The 27,945-nt window shown below is 33.5% G+C and overlaps 1 protein-coding gene across 1 annotated transcript in view; it reads right to left on the minus strand.

Moving 5' to 3' along the window:
* The window catches only part of LOC118200827 (cell adhesion molecule Dscam1-like), a 1,398,975-nt gene that overhangs the window by 163,268 nt on the left and 1,207,762 nt on the right, over positions 1 to 27,945 (minus strand). The window contains exons 13-14 of the mRNA XM_085827411.1: positions 6,951 to 7,098; positions 2,854 to 3,005 (exon numbers count right to left, since the gene is read on the minus strand). Of these exons, the coding sequence (XP_085683537.1) occupies positions 2,854 to 3,005; positions 6,951 to 7,098 (300 nt within the window). The remainder of the gene's footprint in view (positions 1 to 2,853; positions 3,006 to 6,950; positions 7,099 to 27,945) is intronic.

Here is a 27,945-nt window from a genome sequence, read left to right on the forward strand (position 1 = left end):
GGGAAAGAAAACACGACGAAAAGAATCATGCTTTCTTGCTGAAATTCAGAGGGCAAATAAACTTCCATAAATTTGCTGTATTAGGTTTTCTGATTTCCTAGTACAACTAGACGTCATTCATCTAGTCTTAATAATTTTAAATCATCTTTATTGTTGTTAGATCATCTTTAAAATCCGGACTATAAAAAACTTCATATATATCTCTATTTTTGTTTTAGAATAATTGAAACACACACGCCCACATACATAAGCAAAAAAAATAATAATACTTTTGCTCACAAAAAAAAATTCACAAATTTAAATTCACAAATATATTTTTTTGCTCGTTTTTTTCAAATTTTTCTGTTGTTTTAAAGTTTTTTAGTTCATAATCTGTAGTTTACTTAGTAATTCATTTTAAAAAGTGTTTTTGAAATTAAGATAGGTAACTTCAGGTGTTTTTAATGATTTTTTCTAGTGGCAAAAATATCTCAAGCGTACTTGAAATAAGCGTGGCACGAAAGGGCTAGAGTTCAAAATAAATAAATAATTAAGGAAAATAAAAGGTGTATACCATGTAAACTTAAGAATATAAATAGGAATACTCCTTTAAGTACATTTAATAAGACATGATATGATAATATTTTATTATTTATTCGAATCTAAGGCGCAGCCTTTTTACTATGTTACTAAAAAAAGAGTACATTTTAGAATCAAACAAATACGATGTTAATAAACATATGACAATAACATTTTTAACGATTCAAACTGATGTGCACTTACAGAACATGTCATCTATAGGACCAAAAGCAAAATAAAATAAATCACATATTCTTTAAATATAATAAATTCGAAGCTACAAGCAAGCCTTTATGTTGCTTATGTTCACCTTTTTTTTTAAATAAAAAAGTTTCAATTTTCCAGTTTTTGGAAATAAAATATGAAATTTTATCAAGTGTTAAGAAGCAGGGAATAGATTAAAAAGGCTAATACCTACTTTTACTCATTATGCTCTAGAATATTGTATTACATTATTATTTACACATGCAGTAAATGGAATGCATAATGTTATTTTTGTGTATGTATAAAATTAGTGATATATTCTATACTGTAAAGTATGCATAGTGTATGCATCTTAAAAATAATGTTTAGTATGTGTTCTACATCCTACATATATATATATACATCCAAACTGGCAGACCTAAGTGTCACTACTAGTAAGATCTTTTTCATAGTTTCGGTTGTGTTCTAATTGAAAGTACTTAAAGTTTTTAATTATTTCTTGTGAGTTTATATTTCAGTTCCGTTTGGATTAAGTCTTTTCACTAAAGTTTTATTATTTAACTTACGTTTTCAATTCTCTGGATAGAGTTCTCATTGTTTAAAGGTAAACGTTTTATTAGAATTTACTTTGTTTTTTCATTGCTTTGGGAAGGGGGTCAGAATTTTGAATTTAACTATTATAATTAAAATACATTGGACTGATTCATCGGCTAATTCTGGATACAGAAAAGCAAGGATTTTTTCTGGAAGAGAGATTTCAATTGATTTTAATGTCTCTCCTCCTGACGAATTGCCATTGAAATTGATTGAATTCGTCTTCTTTTATATTATTTTTGCTTTGTATTTCATTGATTTTTTGAATTAGGGTTTTGCTTGTTTGAAGTAGTTTAGTTTCAACATTTCTTAAATTCCTTTTACATTTATAGGATTTTAAGTTATTACTAATAAATTTCAATATTTGGTCTTTGTGAAAAACTAGGTCTAAATTGCTTACTTTATGTCTTTACTCATAATTTTTCAATAGCTTAATGCGCGGAAATACTAGGCATGGTTATATTATGTTTTTAAAATTGTTTTGTAATTGTTTATGTATATAAGCGTTTGCAATTAGTATATCTATATAAATGCATAGCATTTATATTTAAACATTGGCAACAGACGAGAATTTATAGTAACAATGTGTTCTAATCGAAAAATCAGCTTAAATAGTTTTATTTTTATTCGCAAGTCAAATTTAGTAAATGTAACCTTAAGAAATGTGCTGATTTATTGCATACTTAAACCCCAAGAAATCCTTTCTATCGCTTCTAGTATGCAGTACCTATTTTGCGATAATAATTTGTCTGTTCAGATGAGTTTATTAACATATAGATATTTAAAGATATTCATATAACTCGACAAGCTTGATTATTACGGAATGCGCGAAGATTGCTCTCAAGGATATGAATTACATATTATTGTTTTGAGAACGATATGAAACTTGGAAATTCACTTCCTTGAAAATGTCATTTTGCATTTGCAGATGTGTTTTACACTTCCAGTAAAGACTACTTTATATGCATGCTACATTAGTTTTGCCCCAGCTCTTTGACAATGAACTAACTCTCTTTTGGAAGTGAATGCTTCCTAAATGAGACACTTGTACTCTCATTACGCATTATTCATTTTATACATTGCTTGATGCCTTCATCCTATACATGCATTTTGACTTATGTGTTCTTTATATTTTATATATGAGTTAATACATCGTGCTTACATTAAAGAGAGGAAATCACTCCATTGCTTGCTTTCCTTTTAAGTTAGTAAAACAAAATTTCTATTTGTATTTCGGTTTGAACGGAATGCTCAAAGATTTTATCCCCCTCCCTGATTTAGATATTTTTTAGGCTACTAAGAATTAAAAATTTAATTGGATTTTGTTTTTAATGTTTAATTTAAGAGAACAAATTTAATTCAAGTGTTTAAATTAAATTTACTCATTACTTGTTGTCTGCGATGAATTTAAGATTCATTGTGAATGGGTTCTGATTTAGACTTCGGATAGGTTCACTACAAGGGCATAAGAATTCATAAATACTGGATAAAAAATACCTTGTACGATGAGCTGAATATTTGTATCATCTTGACCATACTCGTTGGAAGCGAGGCATGTATAAAGTGCTGAATCAACCCTTCCAACGGAGGTTACACGTAATATAGATTTCATCTTTGAGTCGCCGCTTGTGGTCTGAGACACTTGGAATCTGTCAAAAATAAAAATAATAATTTAGGTATTTTTAATTTAAAGACTAAAAATATTTATTTTAAAATGTATCCAGAATTTAAAGAATTATTTCTAAATAATGATTTGCTTCAACATTTTAAATAAATCGGAAGCGTAAAATTTCAATTCGAATGCATTTCTTTTGGCAAAATATACTGACAGTGGTAAACACTACACTTTAGTTTGCCGGCTCTGATAATCATTACTTTTCTTAAATAAATTATTTAAGCTGAAACACTTCACAATGACTATTAAAAGAAAATATTTTTTCCCAATTACCCATGCGTCAGCAGAATACTCAGGGGAACTAAATTTCAAGCATGTGACAATCATGTTAATTTTCCAGAATTAAATTAAAATTTTGTCCTTTCCTACTCTTCTTCGCTTCCATGCAAATCTCAGTGAATCGAAAGTTAATTACTGTGGTTTCTTAACTTAAACTGAATCGTAAGTCTAATGAAAAATTCTCTTTATTTTTGGGACATCACTTAGGCACTGTGAGCATGAATTGAGATATTTTTGCTTTTTTTTTTTCAGGAAAGATAAAAATTTGAATAATAAGTTAATTGAACTAGAGTAAATCCTACAAGTTAACGTCAGCTTTGAAATGGAATTTCAGTTTTAAGTTATATGCTGGTTAAACATATCCTTATTTATGCAGTAAGTAAGAGAAGAATATTAGTATCTACAGAATACCAAACATAGAAACTCTCTTTTCGTTTCTAAAAATGCCCGTCCTTTCAAATCGTTTTGCTCAAAATTCATACGAATCACAACCTAAACGTCTGAGCTGATTTATCTAGTAAACCGCCAAAAATGCCAAGTAGCTAGAGACCTTCACTGTTCGTCTTCTTCACTTGAAGAATGCAAACCTGCAAAGGAAAATTATTCGTGATTCTCCAAGAAAACGTAGCTTTCGCTTATCTGTTCTACAAATAGCACGACCTCTTTGTACAAGTAGTAAGCTCTTTTTATAAAAAACTAGAGATGATGCTATCTGATATATGTTTTTCAAATTTTTACGTTAAGCGCCCCAATCGGTATGGCGGTCAGCGCTTCAACTGCTGAATCCATGAGCTCAGGTTCGAATCCCAGAGAAAGCTTTAATGTTAGCAAGTGATGTGGGGCATGGGGGGACCATGTCTCTGGAGCCTGAGGTCACTCAAAATACTGGTCTAAAGTATGTCCTCTCGTGAGGTTTAGACGAGGGGGAGGGAGGGAGGAGACCCCGGATCCGTTCCTAGGGGTATTATCCACCAAAAAGAGAGTACACAATTGGTTAGTTCTTGTAGTACACCATGGCCAACGTTCTTGGTGATCACTAAATTACCGTTGGATGTGTGCCTTTGTCAACGAACGCATTAAATTTCAAGTGTCTTGCCATTTGAAACAGCAGCAATCTTTCTATAAAAAAATAAGATCTTAGTGTCATTAAGACACATTATGCATGTTTTCAGAATGCCTTAGTGTCAGGACAGATGAAAACTTGAAGGAGCCTAGTTTCCAGGTTTTAAATCTCCTTTAATCAATTGATCAGTTATTAAAGTTTGTTCGATTTAACTTTTGGGTAAACATTTTACGTCTTGATGAAATAGAAAGCCTAAAAACTGCAGTAATATTTATAATAGAGGTTTTGTTAAAACTGTTTCTTGCAAAAATTGATTTTTTATTAATAACAAAATAAAGAAAGGAATACTAGAAATATAAGAAAGTATTTAAGTTCGCAGACGGTTTGTTTTCAACTGAATATTAAAATTTGTACGTTCTAAAGTGAGTCTTAGAAATCATTATGATATAAAAAAAGAGAACTGAGATGTTTTCAGTCTGTTAAAATTTTTATTTATCTAACTTTCTCTACATTTAGAATACTAAAAGTAAATCATTAGTATCTGTCTCAAAAGCAGTTTTCTATATTTTAATGCGGTAATTATTTTTACTTAAGTTCATTACTGAACAAATGAAACATAATTTAATTAATTTTAAAAGAATTTTCGTTAATGATTTTCTTAGGTTAATAGCAGTAAAAATTCATATGTGACTGATTAAAAGAAGTTCATAAGTACTTTTATTTGTTTGTTTTTGTAAACTAAGCAAAATTTCTAATGACTGCAATTCTATATCTGTATTGTTATTACACTGAAGTGCCATTAATTGACGGATATACAGTAATAGGCTTCCTAACACTTTGCTCCATTTCAAGGTACATAATAGCTTTGCTGCATGTACATATATATATACTCTTAAGAACAGTCATCATTGAAGCGATAATAAATTTAAAAGAAAAGAGACGAATCTGCGCTGAATCTTCTAGATTATAATAAACTAATAGTAAATTAAAAGAAGTAAAAGTTGGAACTTAAATTAAATAAAAATTTATTTCCACAAATTATAAAGGTCTACCTATTTCTCTCTCCTGGAAAAATTCCGTCTCCGAGAACAATTCCGTTTTTAATTGTTAACCTTCGCGTTAACACTCGCGTTTACTCGGTTTTTCTATCCTTTTCTTGGAGATAGAAATAAGTACTCCTTTATAATTAGTAGAACTAAATTTGTATTTAATTTTTGTTCCGACTTTTACTTCTGTTGATTTACTATTAATTTATATATAGCTGAAAGCAATGTATGTATGCACCATGTCCATAAAACTCATCACCCAGGTTTTATATTTGCGACAGCTGATCGAAGACATATAAGTACTTCCATTACAAAATGACGCAAACATTCACGTCATTTATTTTTAAACTTAATTTTAAAAAATTAAAAAAATATAATTTTTTTACTTTCTTTCAGTTCTTTTACGTACATCTAGGAAAATGTTATACTCGTACTTGTGACAAAAATGAAATACAAAAAGTGACCTATATACGACAAAAATTGAACGAGGTATTTAATTTGAGGGTTTCAGGTGGTGGTGTATTGAGAATACGGCAAAGCACACGAGGGCTATCTGCCTAAGGGAAGGGATGCCTTCGTGGAGGACTTTCTAAGACAAACCGGCTCGTATACACGTTACACATGGAGAAAACCACGAAAACGTCCATGCAGCCAGCCCGTTCGCGGTTTTCGAACCTCGAACCGAACTACCAGTGTTCAGCGATTTTACCGCTCAGCCGCTGGTGGGCTTTGAAGGTTTCAGATTGGTTTTAATGAAACATCAGGGATCGTATACAAATTGCGTAGAACAACATTTAAATTTGTAGGTAACTAAAAAATGATATAAAAAAAGACATCAGCTTAGAATAGAGTGTCTGATGTTAACGGTTTAAGTGATAAAAACTGATACACAGATTGACGTGAAAAGAATTGATCAATAGATCCTAATTTTCAGCATAGAATGCTAATGGCACGAGAATCTACTGAAGAACAATTTTCTAAGTGAAAGAATCGATCTGCATATCCTTACAAATACGATAAAAAATGAAAGGTGGAACGATTACTTTTAATCTCTACATATAGTAAAAGAAAGAGTCTGTCTGTGTGTCTTTCGTTTGTAAGTTACTAGGCCCAGAGCTACAAAATTTGGTATATAGGTGAATCTAGCCATGAGCCAGTGCACCTTGAAGCGATGTTTTCCAAATTCGAACGAGTTTTTTTATTTTATGGTTTTCGATGAAATCTCATGAATGGTAAACGTGGGCAAAACCACAAAAACGGCTAGCCGATTCACTTATTATACCACCTTGAAAACAGAATAAAGTGACTGTTTTCACACGCTCAACAAAAGAAAATATGCTTTCAGCTCATATTACAAAACACATACCCCAATCATTATTATTTTGTAAATTATTAATCCTTTAAACATTTAAACCATATATGTCGGATGCTCTTGCAATGGTTTGTGAAATGGAAATTTGTTTCTAGGTTTTTGATCTAAGGCAGACGACGTTGCAGCAAACAACAAATTAAGAGATTAATTGAAGCTTACCTCGGTTCTGTCTCCAGGTTCAATGGCTGTTTATCTCTTGTCCAAGTTATAGATAAAGGAGGATCGCCAGAGACTGTGCAGGTCAATGTTACGTCATCACCTTTCTTTACCATTTGAGTCCTGAATTTTGTTTCGAATCTTGGTGACTCTGTATGTAAAAAACAATCATCAGAAATACGATATAATTATTATTTTTAGACCAATTAGTGTGTTATTATATTGAAAGAAGAATAATGTTTAATACTTGACGCTTAATTAAGCAAATTTAATTAATCTGGTAAAGGTATGTTGTACTTTTATCTTTAAATCTTTTCCCTTATACATATTAATTATCTAATAAAAGCACACAATTCAAAAATTTTCGATTTTATTCAAATTCGACAGATTTGCTCATTAACTTTATTTAAAATAATAAGAACTATTACCAGATTTTAACTGCAATTGTAAATTCTAGCTTGCGAATTATATTAGTTTTTATATTACAGTATAAATAATCAATGATTAGCAATGTACGTTGCTCGCCGTTAAAATTTTAACACTTTTAAGGAAGCAATCAATTAGTGAGAAGTATTTATAATAGACAGAGTACAGCAGTTAGATGTGTATGGCAGCAGACCGCAGGCCGGCGCCGCCGAATCATATTTATGCTGCCCGCAGATGTATTTCCCGTAAATTAATTAGCTTACTTATGACAATAATTTGAAGAAACATTTTAAGATTTTAATGGGTTGATGTCCAGTTTCACGTCATTTATCGTTACCAAAAACGAACATGAGTAAATGTCTGCAATTACGATTTCAATTACGATTGCTAGAAAGAATGGAACATTTCGAGAAAAGGGAAAGATTTGTTGAACTTTGCAGTTTCTTAAAATATGAGAATGATGTGTGATTTTGTTTACAATCAAATAATTATTGGATACGAGCGCTTCCGGTCATCCTTGAGAAGATTTATTTTGCAAAATAATAGTCTATAATTTTTGTAGTGCTGAAGGCAGTGCACAACATTTCGTGTCTAATTCCGACATGTTAGGGAAGAACATAGCAAAATAAAGGAATTCTATTGCCGCAGGAAAGAGTTTAGATTTTCAAAGATTACTTAATAAATGGCAATAAAACAATACTGGGAATTTTGATTTGATGTTTTTAACAGTATTTTTATTTTAATTTTAATCTGTTGGTGTGTTGCATTAACCATAAGGCCGATTACTATTGGCCAAGAGGGTTGCAGCACACTCGTGTATTACATTACATCTTTCTATTTATATTATGAAATTCTTGGTACAAAATACAATCAAATTAACACAAATTTCAGAGAGGATTTTACATTTGTGCATAAACTTTCAAAGAAGTTACATCTTAACAATGTGGCTCCTAAAATATTCGCGATTTTGGTATTATAAACCATGTTTAACATAAAAATTGCGACGGTTTCAGATGTACAGCAGGTCTTTATTTCTAAGGAAAAGTCTTTTCTTTAGATTTATGATACATAGGTATACATCGTTTAATGAAATTAAAATGCTTACGCTGTTTTAAAATCACTTACTTTCTATAAATATCAAGATCCTTTTGAATTACTGCTATTACTAAACTTCAGTAAAAAAGAAAGTTCTTCAATTTTATACCCAGCGTTATCTCTCGTTATTCTTTTTGTTTACCCCATTAGAACATTAACTCTGTGCAAAAATTAAGTAAATTTCTTCCAAACAAAGACACAAATCATGGTCATAGAAAGAGAGTCGTTAGATTGAGTTTCTTGCCATTTTTAAAATACATAACATTTTGATATTTTTTGAGAAAATATTTCTATGTAATTTTATATTCCTGATTCTATAATATTACATGAAATGGTAGAGCAGTGAACGCCAGAAAACCTGATCATTTTTGTATCATCTCGTGCTCAAAAAGAAAAAAAATGTTTCAAAGGGTAATATTTCTGTTCTTGTGTATTCTTGAATAATCCGATATTTTGAGTTAGGCTTCTGAGGGAGGGGGGAAACTACTTTTTTCTCAGAGAAGCATTTTAGATTTTTAACTTCAAGCAAACAAACGAAGCATATACAATATCAATAAATGTTCTCGAAAAGACTTCTGTAATATTAATCATAAACAGTTAAAAAAATATGAAGTACTGAATAATATTTTAAATAAAAGACAAAATATTTATAATAAACAGCAAAAACGTAGATTCTGATTGAAAATTTGTTGTTATTGTTACTTATCTCACTTGTCTGGCAGTATTCGCAGTAACATCAAAACAACCCCACGAAATTCATCGTGGCAAGGTGCAAGACTGCGCCTGTCGTTGACAAGAGTTTTGGGCACCATACAGGTGACAATACGACTTTTCTCAGTTCCGCCTACAATTTTGATAGAGGCTCCGAGGGTCTTCCACCCTTTATACCCTGCAACCAACTTCTCGAGAGGACTTTTGGCTCGCCTCATACTCAGAGTGCTCCCATGCTTTACATATACACTCATGTCCAAAATTATCTTTTCATACCCATAAATGATGATATTCAATGAAATATCGAACCAATGTGATCCGTATTTGCAGGGAATGTGTGAAAAACCAAGCCTAATTAGCATTATCCAATCAAAAGTAATCAAACGGTTTGTGATATGCAAATCTAGGCGTTACGTCATCCAAGGGTGAATCAAGAGCTTTGCGCAAACTGAATATCTGAGTGAATTTCTACAACATAGCGTTTGATTTCAGTGTGTAGGGACTCAAAGCGGTTTGTTATGGCTTCGAAGTGTCATTTGGAAGAATCTGTAAAGTGGCGAATTATCGGCCGTTTAGAAGCAGGGCAGTCAATCATGGAAACAGCCACATGTCTGAATATTTCAAGACAGACGGTCTCTAAGCTATTGAAACAGTTTCAAAATGATGGAAGTGTTGTAAGGAGGCCTGGACAAGGTCGGAAACGAATAACAACTGCTTCTGAAGATCGGTATCTGGCATTAACTGCCCTTCGTAACAGAAAGGCTACTGCTCGCCAGTTAAGTTCACAGCTTACAGCCGCCACTGGAATTGTTGCATCACGGCAAACAATATACAGAAGGCTTAATGAAAAAGGCCTTTATGCCAGAAAGCCAAGGGTATGTGTTTTACTGTCTTCACAGAAAAAGAGGAATCGCTTTAATTGGTGTAAAGAACATCAAAACTGAACTGAACATCAATGGTCCCATGTTCTCTTTGCTGATGAGTCGCGGTTTAGTTTAACTGGTGATTCTAAACGTGTTTACATCTGGAGGGAGTCAGGAACACGAAATGATCCCTAGAACATTGCGGAACGTGACCGTTTCGGTAGTGGAGGTGTGATGGTACGGAGTGGAATAATGATCGATGGACGTACGCCCTTACACGTGTTCAGCAGCGGATCTGTGACAGGCCAGATATATCGAGATGAGGTCTTAGATCCTTATGTAAGACTTTTCAGGGATGCATATGGACCTGACTTTTTATTTATGGATGATAATGCCCGTCCACATCGAGCAAACCTCGTTGATGAATTCCTTGAAAGTGAAGACATTAAGCGAATACCTTGGCCACCAAACTCTCCTGACCTTAACCCGATAGAGAACTTATGGGACTACCTTGGAAGAGCAATTGCACGTATACATCCTCCTCCTAGAGATGTAAATGCTCTGAAGACGGCATTGCTGGAAGAGTGGAGATTAATTCCCCAAACTGTGGTTAACAACGTTATTTCCAGCCTTAAAACACGTTGTGATATGTGTGTGCAAGTCAGGGGAGATCATATTCCATATTAAATTCGTAAGACTTAATTCTTTTTCTGAATCATTCCTTTTTTTCTTAACTCTCTTTGTCACACTTTATTACCATTTTTATTGTTTCATGCTACAATTTTCTATCATATGAGGTGATCTTCAATTTTTTCTTTTGTATTCATGTGTCATCATGTTATGTATGATTCCACGAAAATTCATTAAATTATAAGTCATAGTCTCTGAGAAATCCGTGAATTTATGCATGTAAACATAATTTTGGACATGAGTGTATTACGATCATCCATACATCAGTTCAGATGATGACGAATGGGAACCAAAGTTAACAGTTTAACAGGTATTGTCCTATATCTATCATTAGTTAGATTTATTTTAATTTAAATAATAAAAATAACCAAACTAATTACATTATTCAAATTAAAATATGTAATTCAAAAATATAAATTTTAAAACACATTTACGTGAAAGAGGACTAAGGAACTAAAAATAAAACGCAATTTTGCATTAAAAACGAATTTAATTAAGTCTACAGTTCATAAGTCCATAAGGTTTGATCAACATCCATTAAAAACGATCGTACAATTAATCATAATGCCTTAATTAAGCCTTCATACCTTATAAAGTTATTGTGTGTTTGTGAGCTTATAAATCAAATAAAGAAATTTTAAAGAAGAAAGTAAATAGTATGCTAGAAAAAATTCATATTAAACGTACGTATCAACAGACACATATCAGAAAATAATAAGTTACATATAATAAAATTCCATTACAGCGTAGAGTATTAAAATATGCTTTCTTGTAATTGAGACCAAACCCCTTTCTCTGATCGCGAATACAGTCTCTACAATCAAACTCCATCCAATCTTAGATGAGCTTCTAAAGAACCCAGCAATCCACGAAACATTAATTTCAGAGGGTTCAATCACAGTCTCAGATCTGGGAATGGGATCCTACCTCGGCTAAATTGCTGAAGCGAAACTCAAGTGGTAATTCGAACCTTCTCACATTTCCTTAACGGCACAGCCCCTTCTTAGAGGAAAGAAAATAGATGGCTAGGAAGACATCTTCAACAATGACACCCCCTATCAATAGAAATCTTTCCAAGCTTTTCATTAGAATTGGGGGTCTATTTAGTCCAGTTCAAAGACGACTAGGAGAAGTGGGTCTTTTATGACGACAGCGCAATTCGCTTCCTTATGCAAGACTACAAGGATGGGGAAGACGTCCTCCAAAATGTCATAAAACATAACTTACTAGACCATAAAAGCTGAGTATTGCTAACTGAGTTCATGATAGGAGAGCAAACGAGGGGATACATTTAGTTGCCACTCTCAGGAAGGCACGATAAAGGTTTGAAAGAGCAGAACACTCGTTATCTTTAACGTTAACCGGAAGCCGTGAAGGTGTCTTAAATTGGAACATTCTTTTATTGCCCAAAGTAAAGCTCCGCTTGAATCTGGGCGCGCCTGCGTTTGTAGAAATGAGCGTATGCAAATATTTGGCTAAAGAGTTATCAAAATAGCTCGTAATTTAAAGCTATTCCAAGTTTCATTACTTAGAATCCGCTCAAGCTGAGCACGTAAAAGTTTTTATTTGGAGCAGAGGCAATTTGATGTATGGAACTTTGCTGTATTCTCACCTGACGGCTCGAGAGTGGTTTCGAAATAGATGACGCAAGTGCGGATATTAGTTTTAACTGTCTCTTTTAAACCTGATTTATTATTATTAGAATTTCGTAATTCTAGAATTTATGTATTACTAATAAAGATAAGTAATGAGTTGAAGTTACGGAAAGACGTAATTTCGGGCCAGATTAAGCTCGTAACGTACATTGTTAAATTCCAGATTTATTCCTGGTTCATTTTATAAGCATTTGAGTATGCAATCTGTGACGTAAATTCAGGTACTAAGACTGGGAGCTTAATCCTAATTTAATTTGCTAGACAAATGATTCGTAAATTACGATTTGTGATGTTGACATTTAAGAGCGATATCCGCAGAATTCGATGGGAAGTTAAAAATCCCACCTGTACTTGTTAAGCAAATATGTTTGCTTTCGGAAGTTCATTTCACATAAATTATTTTTCGGGACAAATATTAACCTTATTTTTTGTTACTGTCTTACAATTGTCTTACAATTTTATTTATTAGAGATACACATGTGATAGAGTGGTTTAGTAGAGCGTGATTTTCAAAATAGCACAGAAAAATGACAGCGAAAATTAGAGCTTTCATAGTTTTCAATTAATATTTCGACTGATTAAAGTCGTACTAATAGTCGAAACGGCTTCCCACGAATGTTTGGAATCGGGAATAATGTATTTAATGATTGGCAATGCTATTTTTCTTTCATCGTAAAACTTAGAAATTTTTCATTAACAAACTCTAGGATTTGAAAGCGAACAGTGGCAACAACTTTGGAAATTAAGCAGATTTCATCTCCAGCTTGCGAGACTGTTGCCACTCAAAAAAATGAGGGTGAAAATTATCTTTTTTCTGAGTTTTCAATTAATATCTCTGATTTTAGCTATTTTTTGGGAAGAAACGTGGACGCAGATCTTTTCCAGGGCACCAGAAAAGAATCATAGAAAGTTTGGCGACGATACCTTTACCAGTGACTGAGTTATTAGAAGACAAACTTTTGTCTTTATATATATACATATAAGTGTAAGAATTTGATAAACAATATTATTTTATACTTGATTTGATCAGTTAAGTTATTAATAACTCCCAATGGGCTTATTATAACAGAATTTATGTTGGAGAGATAGAATAAAAAATGGTAAAAGAATAATAGATAGCATAATAAGAAAGACAGAAATAATGATATATAGAATATAGTTCTCTTATCACTTAATCGAGTTCTGTAAGTAATAAGAGATAGAATATTAGATATAAGATAGAATAATCCATTGAATAATAAGATGGAAAAGTAGAATAAGTTGAGCTTGATCATAAAGATGGAAAAATTTCATGCAACAATTTTGATGTTTTTCTTTTCTTTTTAGTCCAAAGGGGCTTTGTTCCAGAAAGACTATTGTCTTCGTTTCGCGATTTTGCGTTGAATCACTATAAATGTCCGTTTCCCTTTTCAAACTGTTGCCACCAAATATTATCGTCTTGTATTACATTCTAAGAAATTAAATAATGAAGAATCTGCATAAATGTATGTATGTTTCTTGCATTATCATAAAACAAGGGTATCTAGAGCCATCAAATTTTGAATGACGTAATCCTACTGCGAATATGGGCATCTGGGACCAAATTTGAAATTTGGAATTTGTTTTATTATCGGTTTCATATTTTGTAAAACTTTAACGAATTTTTGATTAACAAACTCAGCGATTTAAAAGCGAGCAATGGCATTACTCTACGGGAGTGAAAAAAAAAAACCTTTTTATCTTCGCGCGCGGAACTGTGCATGGGAAATTCTAAAGATATGCTTATTTAAAAATTATTTTGCGACATTGCTGTTAAACTGAATTTTATGGTTTAAGTGCAAAGAGCATGAAAAAATTAAATAAAGGTAACACACAAAATGTTAAAATAAACGCCTCTCTATTATTACAATTTTAATTGTTAAAAAATAAATGATAATAAATATAAGTTGCACATTTTATAATATAAACACTTAGAAGAATAAGAAAACGAAAATAATTATTTTATTTAAATTATGTAAAATACCTTATATAAATCATACATATATACGTACTTTAAAATGTTATAAATACGTAAAAGTGCTGAATATTAGCTAATATAGTGTTACGAATTTGGTATTTAAAAACCTAATGTTACTTCAATTATAAATTAAATGGTTTTATTTCTCGCGCAGTGCAGCGCGTGACGAATATTAAAAGAAAGCTAAGCCGGAAAATTGAAAATACAAGAGCGCGTGCATTAAATAAATAAATATCTCTTTTTGATTTCGAGAAAGTACTGGTAAATTCTAGCGCGTGATTTCAAAATCTTATAAAAGGAGGAAAACATCTCAGTTTGTAGTAGTTGCTTAGTTTGTTGTTGTTTAGAAAACTGCTCTTGTTGATTGTAGCGAATTCGCGGATTAGCGTTCTTTAGCTGTTTTGAATTACGTTCTATTGGACATTTGAGTAGTTAAAAGATAACTACTGTGAGATATTGTAATACTGCATGATAATTTGAGAAAATTTAAGCATTTTTGTTGTGATAATAATAAATTTTTGTTCATTTTTCATCGGACTTGTGCATTCATTTCATAACGAACCCGTACGCACGCAATAATTTTTGGTGTCAGAAGTGGGATTTGAATGCCAATAACAAGAGCGATGGAAGAGCAATTAAGGCAGTTAATATCAGCCTTTGCCTCATTTAAAGAAGAAATGAAATTGGGCCAGGAATCCGTTAAGGACGAGATGAAAGCCGTTCAAGCTGGTCAAAAAAAAGATTGAAGCATGTCAAGAAGAAATGAAAAGAGAAATTACCTGCATAATAGAAAATAAATTTGAAGCTATGGAAGGCAGAATTGACACAGTTGAAAATAAAGTTGGACATATTAAAGAAAAAGTTTCTTTCGTAAAAGATCAAATTGAAGAAAGAGTTTCTTCGGTGAAAGAAGAAATAGAAAAAAAAGTTTTTTTGTAAAAGAACATATAGAAGGGAGAGTTTCGGCTGTGGAGGAACGAATTGAAGGAAGAGTTTGTGCCGTCCAACACCAAATCGAACAACAAATTGATGAGAGAGTTTCTGCAGTTGCCAAAGAAATGGAAACTCTAAAGAAATTCGTAGCGACGGAAGGGAGCAAGAGTGATGATTTTAAATTCTTACCGATGCCTGCTCGTCCATTTCTGAAGCTATCCACATATGATGGGAAGACATCCTGGCAAGTGTACAAGACCCAGTTTTCTATCGTTGCGGATGCAAATGGATGGGATTCCCAAGCTAAGGCCTGTCATCTTGCCGCTTCTTTAAGAGCCGACGCAGCGGATATTCTTCAGACTCTTCCCGAAAACTAAAGGTTAGATTTCGAAGCTCTGTCCGGTGCCTTGGAGCTGCGCTTTGGCGAGAAATGTTTAAAAGACTACAGCAGGCTTCAATTAAAATCCCGTCAACAGAAGCCCACCGAATCACTTCAGGAGCTCGCCACGGATGTTGAAAGGCTGTCACATCACGTCTTTTCGGAGTGCCCGACAGAAACAAGGGAAATTCTGTCCCTGCAATATTTCATCGATGGGATCCGGGATCCCGAAATACAGAAGGCCCTACGAATGGCAGATGTAAAGGATGTAAAAAGCGCTCTGTTGTACGCCGTGAAATTGGAGGCAGCCCAGCAGGCAACTCTTAGAGATCGCTACCCAGTCAGAGCTGTGCGAGTCCATGACCCAGGGGACCAATTGATGGCTCGTTTAGATGATTTATCCAGACAAGTCGATGCTTTGATACGGAGTAGCAGTGAGAACAAAGTGGCTGTAAGATGTTGGAGATGTGGTTCTGAAGGTCACCTACGACGGCATTGCAGAACACCCCAGGGCACGGATAATAAAACGGATGAGTTGACAAGACCAGTGAATGCTTTAAGACGGAATAGTGGTGAAACGAAACCGACTCTAAAGTGCTGGAATTGCGGTGTTGAAGGCCACCTACGAAGGAACTGCAGAACTCCCCAGAGCACGGAAAATAAGGCATACGATTTAAGCAGACAATTAAATGCCACGGGAAGGAAAAGGACTGACAAGAAACCAAAGTGCTGGAACTGTGGAGCTGAAGGCCACGTACGAAAGAATTGCAGAACACCCCAGGGTGCGAAAATTGAGACAATTTCTGAGCAATGACGCAGGAAACAAATTAATGACCATATCAAGGAACGGAGGTTGCCAGATAATGAAAAACCCTGTTTTAAAGCGCTTAAGATCTCTATAGTGAGTGGCAACAATAACGGACTGTCCATCAATGGGAATATCGATGGAGTTCCTTGCAATATGATCATTGACACAGGAGCTAATGTTACCATCATTAGGAAAGATTTAGCTGAGCATTTTAAAGATAAACTTATTTGGACGCCATCCTGTGTTACCCTTCAGACTGCGTCTGGTGACAAGATCGACATAACTGGGAAGTTAAACGTAAACATCACGTTTGGAAGTGTCGCCTACCATCACACGGCATATGTGGAGGATATTACAGATCCATGCATACTCGGATTGGACTTTTTAAGGAAATACAATTTTTCCTTAGATTTCCAAAACAATAAGCTGCTTTCAGCATCTGATGGCATGACTATCCATCCTCAAAAGGGATCCTCGCCTGGAAATGTCGACGCCTTGTCCGAAAGATCGAGCTCGGGAAGCTGCCGAAATCATACCAGGGTCGAAAAGAAACGCAAGACTACCAGCTATTCTCCATCTCTGAAGCTCTTCGGTCAAGACCTTCGTCTGCCTTGTGACCGCCTGTTTAGTCGCCCTGCGGATGCGCCTTCATCGCCTGAGGAACACATCCAAGATGCCCAGCCCCGGTTTGAGAGGATACATCGTTCTGCACGAAAGCGAGTCAACTTGGCGACGGAGAAAATGAAGACCAGATGCGACACAAGAGCTACTAGACATAGATCCAACAAAGGAGACAAGGTGTGGTTGTGGAACCCGATTCAACGAAAAGGACTGAGTCCTAAATTACAGTCACCTTCGGATGGTCCATATACAGTGCTGAACACGAATGACGGCGTGGTTCGGATCCGTGAGTCTTCGAACTCTTACGACAGGTTAGCTTATTACTATGGCCATAGTACGTAATGTAAATAATTGTAAATAATGTAAGACCATGGTCCTTTTTGCTTCTAAATGTGTATTTAGTAATTGATTTGTATTTTGCATTTGATTTGTATTTTGTATTTGATTTGTTTTATTTATTGCATTTATTGTTCATGTTGTTTATTATTGTAATGTAATGCTTATTATTGCATTCATGCTTTAGTTGTAAGTTTAGCTTCCTGTCCAGGGATTGTACTGCCCGGGACGTGCAGTCCTTGGGAAGGGGGCATTGTTACGAATTTGGTATTTAAAAACCTAATGTTACTTCAGTTATAAATTAAATGGTTTTATTTCTCGCGCAGTGCAGCGCGTGACGAATATTAAAAGAAAGCTAAGCCGGAAAATTGAAAATACAAGAGCGCGTGCATTAAATAAATAAATATCTCTTTTTGATTTCGAGAAAGTACTGGAAAATTCTAGCGCGTGATTTTAAAATCTTATAAAAGGAGGAAAACATCTCAGTTTGTAGTAGTTGCTTAGTTTGTTGTTGTTTAGAAAACTGCTCTTGTTGATTGTAGCGAATTCGCGGATTAGCGTTCTTTAGCTGTTTTGAATTACGTTCTATTGGACATTTGAGTAGTTAAAAGATAACTACTGTGAGATATTGTAATACTGCATGATAATTTGAGAAAATTTAAGCATTTTTGTTGTGATAATAATAAATTTTTGTTCATTTTTCATCGGACTTGTGCATTCATTTCATAACGAACCCGTACGCACGCAATAATATGTAACTATCTAATTTTATCATCGATTTCATCATACACCAAAAAGTTTCTTACATGATTCGCAATTACCAAATGTTACCAAATGTAAGTTTTCATTTTTTCCCCCTTCAGTACGCCATGCGTTTACAATAGCGAATAAAAAACGTTGACAGGCTAAATATTTTTTCAGTCAGTTCAATTAAAAACCACATACTGGGATGGCTAGAATTAAATAATGAATTTAGTACCTTATGGATTGCATTATTTAATTATGGTAAAGCACATGAGGGCTATCTGCGTAAAAGGAAGCATGCCTTCATGGAGGATTTCCTAAGGGAAACTGGCTCGTATATACGTTACACATGGGGAAAACCACGAAAACGCCCATGCAGCCAGACCGTTCGCGGGATTCAAACCTCGGACCCAACTACCAGTGTTCAGCGTCTTTACCGCTCGGCCGCTGGTGGGCCTTTAGTACCTTATGAAAGCTTTTGTAACAATTTGTGGTTTTAGGAGACTTTTTGGAAAGCTGCTTCATAATGATTCCACACTTCGACTGAAAGCTGTGGTCCTCTAGATCTTTTTTGGCTCTAAACTTAAATTAACTGCACTCAAACATCAATTTCTATACATACACATCAAAAGTATGCAAAAATTAACTATTGAAAGTTACAGGAATAAAACTGTTGTACAGGGGCAGCGGTATAAAAATTATAGTACATGAAAAAATTTACTATAGTTTTTATTCTTGCATATACCGCCTCTGAAAACGTTTATGTGAGCATTTGTCCAATAATTTTTTTTAAATGATCAAATAATTTTTTTTTAATGTTCAAATAATTTTTCTTTAAAAAATTAAGTATGTTTACTATGTTTAAATCGATTAATTATTGATTGATTAATATAAGTATATTTCTAAGCATTTTATTTATCAGTGGGCTTATTTCCATGTGAGCTTTTTTCTGTGTGAGCATATTTCTAAGTGAACATTCTTCCATGTGAGTTTTTTTTCTATGTAATCATATTTCTGTGTGGTATTTTTTTTCCCTGTGAGCATTTATACCTGTGAGCGATATTCTGTGAGCATTTTTTCTGTGGGCTTTTTTCCTGTGGGTTTTTTTCCTAGAACCGTCCTTTACACCCTTTCTCTGGACTTTGTTGTCCTTAAGACTCAAGGATAACTCCTTACACAATCTACTGACGTCTAGATAGTTTACACTCTGTAAGAGGACTAGACGTTACAAAGGTAATTTGCTAAAATGCCATTCTCGATATTTAAATTAAATCAGTTCAATAGGGTTCAAATAATGTGAATAATATCATAAACTGTTAGTTAGTGAAAGTAAGTAACGGCACTGATTCATATCAATGATATTATTTACTGATGTACATCAGAGACTATCATAGCAGTTACTGGCAATGGAAGAAAAGTCAAATATTGAATTGATACACTTCATAAATTTGAAAACAAATACATTTCTTTTATCAGATTGTTCTATTAAAATATCCGTTTCATATATATCACAAAGTTTTTACATTTTGCTTCCATCTCTTATGATAAACGAGTTGAAGTCAAAAGATAATTTTAAAGGTGAGAAATGTTTTCTTCAGTTTTTGACTTTTGTACTGTTCTTGAAAATGGAGATTCAGTTGCTTACACACTTTAGTTAATAATGGGTATATGATAAATTCTACCTCATGAATGAATTATAAATTAAAGATAAGTATTTCCCTCTATGTCATTTATTTTTTCTATATAATTTGTCTCTGTACTCATTTCTAAAAATTTTCAGTGAATGTGATTTTTGAAATAAAAATTGAGAGGCAGAATTAGTATTTGCATTGGATCGTGACAAGTTAACGAAATAGTTCAACATAGTTATGAAAAATAAAAAAAATCTTAAGTTTATTATAAGTGTAATTAGAAGTTAAACTCTTCTAAATAAAAAACAAATCGGATGTGGACACCACATCACTTTGTTTGGCTTGTTAAATTATGCACATAATTTTATTAAAGATATATTTCTCATTAATTCATTTCTCACTTCGGGGTAAGGCAGAAATACATAAAATCTCAAAACATCTTCATTAAAAATTGTAAAATACAGAAAAACATCAAATACTAAATACAGTTAAAAAACAATTTTTAGAGTTAAAATTGGAGTTTCTATGCAAAAACAAGCAATTCGACCAGCGGGCAAGGAGGCTGGTTTTTTGGTGCAAAAAACTGAAGGTTTACTTTTGGTTCCACTCCGTAAAAAAACAGTAATTTGGTGCAGAAACTGAGCTAATTCACTGTTCTACCAAGAGCTTCAAATATAAACAAATAGCAGCTCCGTTAGGCTTAATAGAACTTAAACAACTTTAAATTGTTAAAAAATCTACAACTATTGCATTCACGTTAACTATAGACATAAATACCTTAATAGGAACATAAGAATAACACAATTCAATCAGTTTAAAAATGCACAATTTGCCAACAAATTTTAAAATGCACACTTTGCCATCATAAGAAAAGAAAACAAAGCTCACCTAGCCGGATAATAGAGTAGGCTTATATATAGAGAGAGATATATATTTGGTGCGGCCGATGTAGTTGAGGGATGGGCTCAACTACATGTTATAGCAGTCGCATATACAAAACATCAATGTTCTGATACTACTCGTTTTTGAGTTATGAGAGATACATGCATACGTAAGCAAATACGTATAGACATCACAAAAATAATCTCTTCTGAATCCATTTTTAAACCATTTTACAATCTGTTTTGGGGAAAAGAGTCCTTTATTCTGCCAGTACGTACAAATGTCTCGCAAAAACATCGTTTAAATGGATTCGAGATAGGTCAAAATGGATATTTTTGTTGAAATATAATAGCCGAATTTTTTTGCGTTTAGAGTACTTCCTTTACTTGGTACAAGGAAGTAAAAAGCTTAATTTAAGTAATTTTATTATATTTGTAACTGGATGTTCGATACATATCTAAAAAATAAAATCTTAAATTAAGTTTCTGATAGGTGTAATTGGAAGTTCAGCACATTTCTAAATAATAAAATCCGAAAATGTTTATAAATATAATATGGAAAATTGCTTTATAATAATAAATATAAAAAGTAACTACTTTTAAACTCTAACTGTCCAAGTCTATTCTGTAGTTGATTTCAGGTAAAAAGAAAAATCTTGCTACTACAGGGCACTTACAAAAAATATTGTTCTATTATATTATCAAACTGCGAAGCAGGGAAATGCCTATAACCTTTTCTTTTTAGAAACCAACGGCGTAATAATTTATATTAAAGAATTCTGACGTTGAGATGAAGAAAAAATATATTTAAGAGTTATTTTAATTTTTTCTTATAAATTTATAAAGATTCTATATTCCAGAGAAAACAAAATATTAGCTTATTATTTTCTTTATATTTCATGTATGAAGTAGTTCATTCCAATTATGGGAAGCATCACATTTTATAACCATCTTCTCAGCGATGAAAAATGAAGCACAACTAACCAGTGTCAAGGCTTTCAAAAAATGTAAATTATTTCTTCGCTCGTCTCGATGTAAAGTGTCATTTTCTGATGATTTCAGCAATATCATATTACTGCATGCAACAGGTATTATTAAAAAGTATGTATAATATCTATAAATATATCAATTGAGTTTGTTGTTAAGAAGTAAGAGAAGGCAATAAGTCAAAATAAAAAGCAGCTATATTTTTCACCTACTTTTCTGTTATAATAAATATAAAACTAATTTTGTAAGTGTGTCGCATGTTTTAACATTAGAACAAGTATTAGGCCACTGAACTCGTACACCTTACAACACCTTTTTTACGGGTTTTGGCCTTACAAATGAGAGGCTGACAACAAGAAGTGGCATCGGTAGGTTTTTTTTAACTATATTTATTATTTTCTCAAATATTGCACATATTTTCTCATCCATAAAAAGCAATATGGTATATGTCATGTATGTGGTCTGCGAAGTCTTTCGGATTATTATCAATGTCCCAAATATTTTTTGTTAATCAGGAACTATTTACCATTATTTACTTTAAGAGAAATAAACCTTAGAATACTTTTATTTTTTAATAAATAAAAAACTTACTTTTTAATAAATAAGAACATTTATTTTGCAATTAAAAAAGAAAATACTGTGAATAAGGTTATTTAGCTATAACAGAGTGTGGAATTCCAGTCGCGAACGGTTGTCTTGGAGAACGACTATAAGCTGCTTCTCTTCGTTCAACAATGTGTGCCATACCTGTCTTATGGGGCTTAATTGTGGCAAGCCAGAAAGGTTATTCATAGAATACATGCTTAGCTTTCAGGTACTTTTGTGCGGTGTTTAATCAAATAAACATAAGTATTGCCATCAATTTAGTTAAACTACAAGACCAAATACGTCACGAGAAATCCTCATGTAATTTTGCAAAATGACGACTCTATAGATCTTGCTTAATACAATATCTGAGAAAGTCTATACGAAGGTATACACGACGCTAACATTATTTTACTTCAAACAAGAATTCCGCATCATTTTAACAATCGTTTTTGATAATATTAGCTGAGTTCAAACGCTTTCTAGGCCTCACCCAGAGGCATACAACATGTCGTTAGCGTTCACTAGCATTTTTCTCAAACAAGTTTTCAGAGACATTATCATTCGTCGGTAAGCAATGTATTACGTCATCTTTGGGAGTGTGTGTAAGCAAGGTGTAACAGAATACTTATATAAATATGCTGGCCAGCTTGGCATAACGTGAGCATGCTCCTTGCGTACCTTGAAGACTTAAAAAATTATGAATGTTCTTGTACTTGCTACAGTCCTACTGAAGATGATGGCTGGGTGCTAATGAATGAAGAGTTGCTGTAAGCCTTTAATTCTCTTACTTGCATTGCGATGTCTAATTGTGTTTAATTTTGCATTGCAATGTGGGCGATGTTACTTTTTTTTCTTTCTTTCCACCGACAGCGAGGCAGCCGGCCCACTGGATAGTTAGCATATCGGCCAGGTAGCCCCGCTGACGGAAATAACTTGATTAATATAACACACTTATATATACATATTGTGTTCAAGACGAGTGCTGGGGGCAGTGCAAATAAATGCTGGATGAGACGATAGTGCAGTGATGGATGAGGGTGCATTGCGGGTGAGAAGAACAATTTCAGTTACATATTTACAGAGTTATGGATAGGTAGTTACAAAAGACATCCACAACGTGAATAATAAATGAGTACAGTGCAATATATGGGCAATTAACAAAGCGACTGAAGTAACAGTAAAAGTAATATCTAAAATAGGGCTAAATACTAAAAATAATAAGAAGTAAAATACTAAAAAGCGAAATAAAACATGAAATAAAAAAAGGCAAAACAATGAAAACAATACATAAAATAAGGCAAACTACATAATTCAAAGTTCATAATTCAGGGTTTAGAGTTCAAGGAGATAAGTATATACAGGGAATAAGAAAATCCGAAGATAAAATTAGTTCATTACAGGTACAGAGCATACAGGGGCTGTGCTGGTGACGCGGAGGGCAGCTGAGAATTACTCCAGCCTGTCTGAGATTTCGCGTGCAATATTTATGCAATCGCATATGCGTTTCAATGCATTGCGATTTTTCTTCGACTTAGTAGCTTCGGCCCATGCATGGATGTGGTTTGCTACTGGTTGCCTAAGATGGTATTTGGCGGTCTCTCTGCAAGCGAACAGATAGTGGTCCGGATCTCCTACCATCCCGCATGGGCGATGTTACTGTAGATGTATAAGGTATTTCTCCCACCTTCTTAATGTGCCTTCGTGGTGTAGTGCAGCATGTTGGGCGAGTATTCCAGAGGTCCGCGGTTTGATTCCCGGCTAAGGCGTTGCTTATTTTTCATCTTGCTTGCTTCCAAAAAATCCTAATGTCTCTATAGTGGCGCCCGAACTACAAGGGTGGTGGATAAGGATTCTCCACAGCTAGGATTTGATCATTGGGTCCCCTAAAACCCCAGTCATCCTTTAAAAGAGGGACTATATAACGTATTTCTCCGCCTTCTTAACGTGATTTCGTGGTGTAGTGGTCGGCATGCTGGGTGCGTATTCCAGAGGTCCGAAGTTCGATTCTCGGCGAAGGGTTGCTTATTTTTCATTTTTCCTGCTTCCAAAAAATCCTAATGTCTCTACAGATGAACAAAGCGAGTCATCATGAAAAATAAAGTAGTTCTTCGCTTACTAAGGAGTACTTGTACCGGAGACAGATACCTTGAATTTTCATAACACGAGGTGTTCCGAATAGATACGAGTATTAACATGTTGAGCGCGGGGCTAAATATGCTGTCCTTTCCGTTCAAAAAGCCGTATTTTTGTTTAGAATGTTTCAATACATTTCAATAAAACTAAATTTGATCACATTTCATTGAGACTACATTTATTTTTTAACTTTAATACTGTCGGTCCCGCTGACATACGCCAGATAAACGAAAATTCCAGTGCCGGTCCCCAGGGACCGACGCCGGCCACACGGAAATTTCATTGCCGGTCCTCAGGGACCGGCGCCGCGCTCAACGTGTTAAAGGGAATTTAAATCTGGTCACTTTGCTTATGAAGACTTCTCGGTTAATGGAGGGTATTCCGGTGGTTTGAGTACTGTAATTTCAGATGTTTTTAGAAGTATATGGTTAGTACACGTGCTTTTCAGGTTGGGATATTCTTTGATGGTTATGCTAACATATCAGTCTTGTAATTCAGTTGCGAACGTAGAAAATATTGTCCATGTTACCTTCTTTGCTAATATCGATCCGTGTTACGTTCTTTACCAATAGCGAATCTTCTCTGGAGCTTAGAAATATAGCTGTTAGTTGTTGTTGAGATTCTGAGACACATTCTTCTGGTCAACCTTGAATCTTCAGCTGATCATACTATGTATAATATCTTTGATACCATCATTTGTCGATAATATGTCAAAACACCAATAAGTCTTTTGATATTAATTCTTTCGACAATACCAGACAGCATTGCCATATGGCATATGTGTGTAAAAACGATTTTCCTAACTTATGCTCAACTCAAAAAGATCTGGGTTTTCATTCAATAACTGTGTTGCCAATTTTAATTTAAAAAAATAACAGTAAGTTTTAATTTTAGAGGTTTCAGTGAATTATTAATTTTTTTACTGTTAAATTTAAACTTTACTATATGTGCTTTCTAAAAAAAATTCTTAACATCATTTGTCAGCCTAAATCAAAATTTTTTTAAAAAGTAAACTTAATCCAAATCCTTTTTTTCTGTAATTACCTTTCAGTTTATTTAGTAATAATATTGTTACTGATTTGGTATGTAAATAGCTAATGTTAGTCGAATTATAAATTAAATTGTTTTATTCCCCGTGCAGTGCAGCGCGTGACGAATATTATAGGAAAGCTAAGCCGGAAAAATTAAAAATACAAGAGCACGTGCATTTAACATTTAATAAATAAATATCTCTTTTTGATTTCGAGAAAGTTCCAGAAAATTCTCGCGCGCCATTTAAAATCTTATAAAAAGGAGGAAAACCTCTCAATTCGATTAGTTAGTTAGTTGTTGTTGTTATTTTGAGTTATTTTGTTGTTGTTTTAATAGTTTGTTTAGAAAACTGCTCTTGTTGACTGCTCTTGTTGACTGTAGCGAATTCGCGGATTAGCTTTCTTTAGCTGTTTTGAATTAAGTTCTCTTGAACGTTTGAGTGGTTAAAAGATAACTACTGTGAGATATTGTAATATTGCACGAATATCTGAGGAAATTTAAGCATTTTTTTGTTATAATAATAAATTTTGTTCATTTTTCATCGGACTTGTGCATTCATTTCATAACGAACTCGTACGCACGCAACAATATTCTCTTACATTTATTTAATTAAGTTCCGTAGTTCAGTTTAATTAACCTTGGTGACGTATTCGTGTTCGCATTTAAAACCTTGCCAAATTGGAAGCTGTTTCAAACTAGTTGTATAAATCCTGATAAAAATCTAAAGATAAGTCTTGTAATTAAATTAGTCAACCAGGCACAAATTCAAATATTATCTGTGAGATCAGACTTAGATTTATATAGTTTGATCAAATGGTATTTGATGGATCAATGGTCTTTGACTGAAATAATTTCAGGTTAGCGGAAATGTTTTTACATGCGAAAAACAAACTGCAAAGTTCCAGACAGGCGTTTATAAGCCAGACAAAATTAATTTCTGAAAAGTTTAATCATTTGAAGGAGAAAGATTCGGTCGCCTAATGTGGGTGGCGAAATGAAAAAAAACGGAAATTGAATTCTTGGGATTATGACGGTTCATTGCCTGTGGAAGAATCTTCAAATTACTTACACTTAAGCGATTTTAGCCTTTTCTGGTAAACTTATTTTGGCTTTTCTGCTTTTTTAATCTTTGCATTCATTAGGGTTTGTCGTGTTGGGGCTTGTGAAGTCGCTGAAAGCTCGCTATAAAGCTAACTATAAAGCCCAGAAGAATTCATTTCTTTCTCCAGCTCTAAGAAGAGCAGATATTAATTTGGCAGAAGACCTTGAAAAACAACCGAAAAGGCGATTCAGAGGCGACCGTTTTTGTTTCATTTGCTGAAGGAACCTCGAAAATCGTTAAATAAAGAAATAATAAATGAATATTTAAAAAAAAAATCTGAAAGCTATCAGATTTTGTATTACGCCCAAAGAGCCTTTTTTAACGTTTGTGTGTTGTTACCTTTATTTATTCAATATCATGTTCTTCGCACTTAAACCTCATAAAATTCAATTCAACAGCAAATATCACAAATTTTAAAACAGTATTTCTTTAGAATTTCCGATGAGCGGTCTCGCGCTCTGGAGATAATTTTTTTCCCCCGTACAGTGTTGTTGTTGCTCGCTTTGAAATCTTTGAGTTTAGTAATCAACAATTAGTTAAAGGTTTATAGATTATGAAATAGATAATAAAACTAATTCAAAATTCAAAATTTGGGTTTTCAGGTGCCCATGTTTGGGTGGCGGACTGCGTTATTCAAATTATGATGGCTCTAAATATGTTTTTTCACAGTGCGAGAAACATACATACATTCAATCAAGCAGAATTTTCATTATTTAATTTATTTACATATAATATTCTTTACATATAATACATGTCATTTTAATGACATCTACTGCCACCACCTCTTGCAACTAAATCTTTTATTATTGAATAAAATTAATTTCGCTTGAAAGCAAACTTTAATTTTAAAAACTTTCGCTTATTTTTAATTTATTAATTTTTTAAATGTAAAATCATTATATAGAAAAAGTATCAAAATATTAATGCCACTGTTTGAAAAATATTAAAACTAGAAATACATACAGGAGCTTGATTGTATGTCTGTTAATATAAATTTGGTCATTTATTCATTCATTAGTATGCTAGTATGTTAATTTGTTTAAAGTATTCAACATATCATATAACACATGTTGTAGAATACTCTTTAAGATGTTTATGTAAAATGACATTTTAAATTATTAATATTGCACTAAACAATGCACTACATAATATTAAAGATAAATGATGCATCGTATGTATCGTCATTTGCCAACAACAGTAAATTATAGTGGATGAGGTTTATAGTAAATTGAAATTAACAATCACGTATAGTGTGACGTTTCTGCGATTCTGACCAGCACGACAAGTACCATATACCCGTCAGCACGATTTTGCACAGCTCCGCGCAATTTTGAAAGAGAGCAGCCCGGGGTATGGATCCTTTTTAACTCATTTCTCTTCCACTACC

Source organism: Stegodyphus dumicola, chromosome 12, assembly GCF_044657685.1.
Source record: "Stegodyphus dumicola isolate Sdum_Otavi_A_Nest chromosome 12, ASM4465768v1".
In the NCBI taxonomy this organism is placed as follows: domain Eukaryota; kingdom Metazoa; phylum Arthropoda; class Arachnida; order Araneae; family Eresidae; genus Stegodyphus; species Stegodyphus dumicola.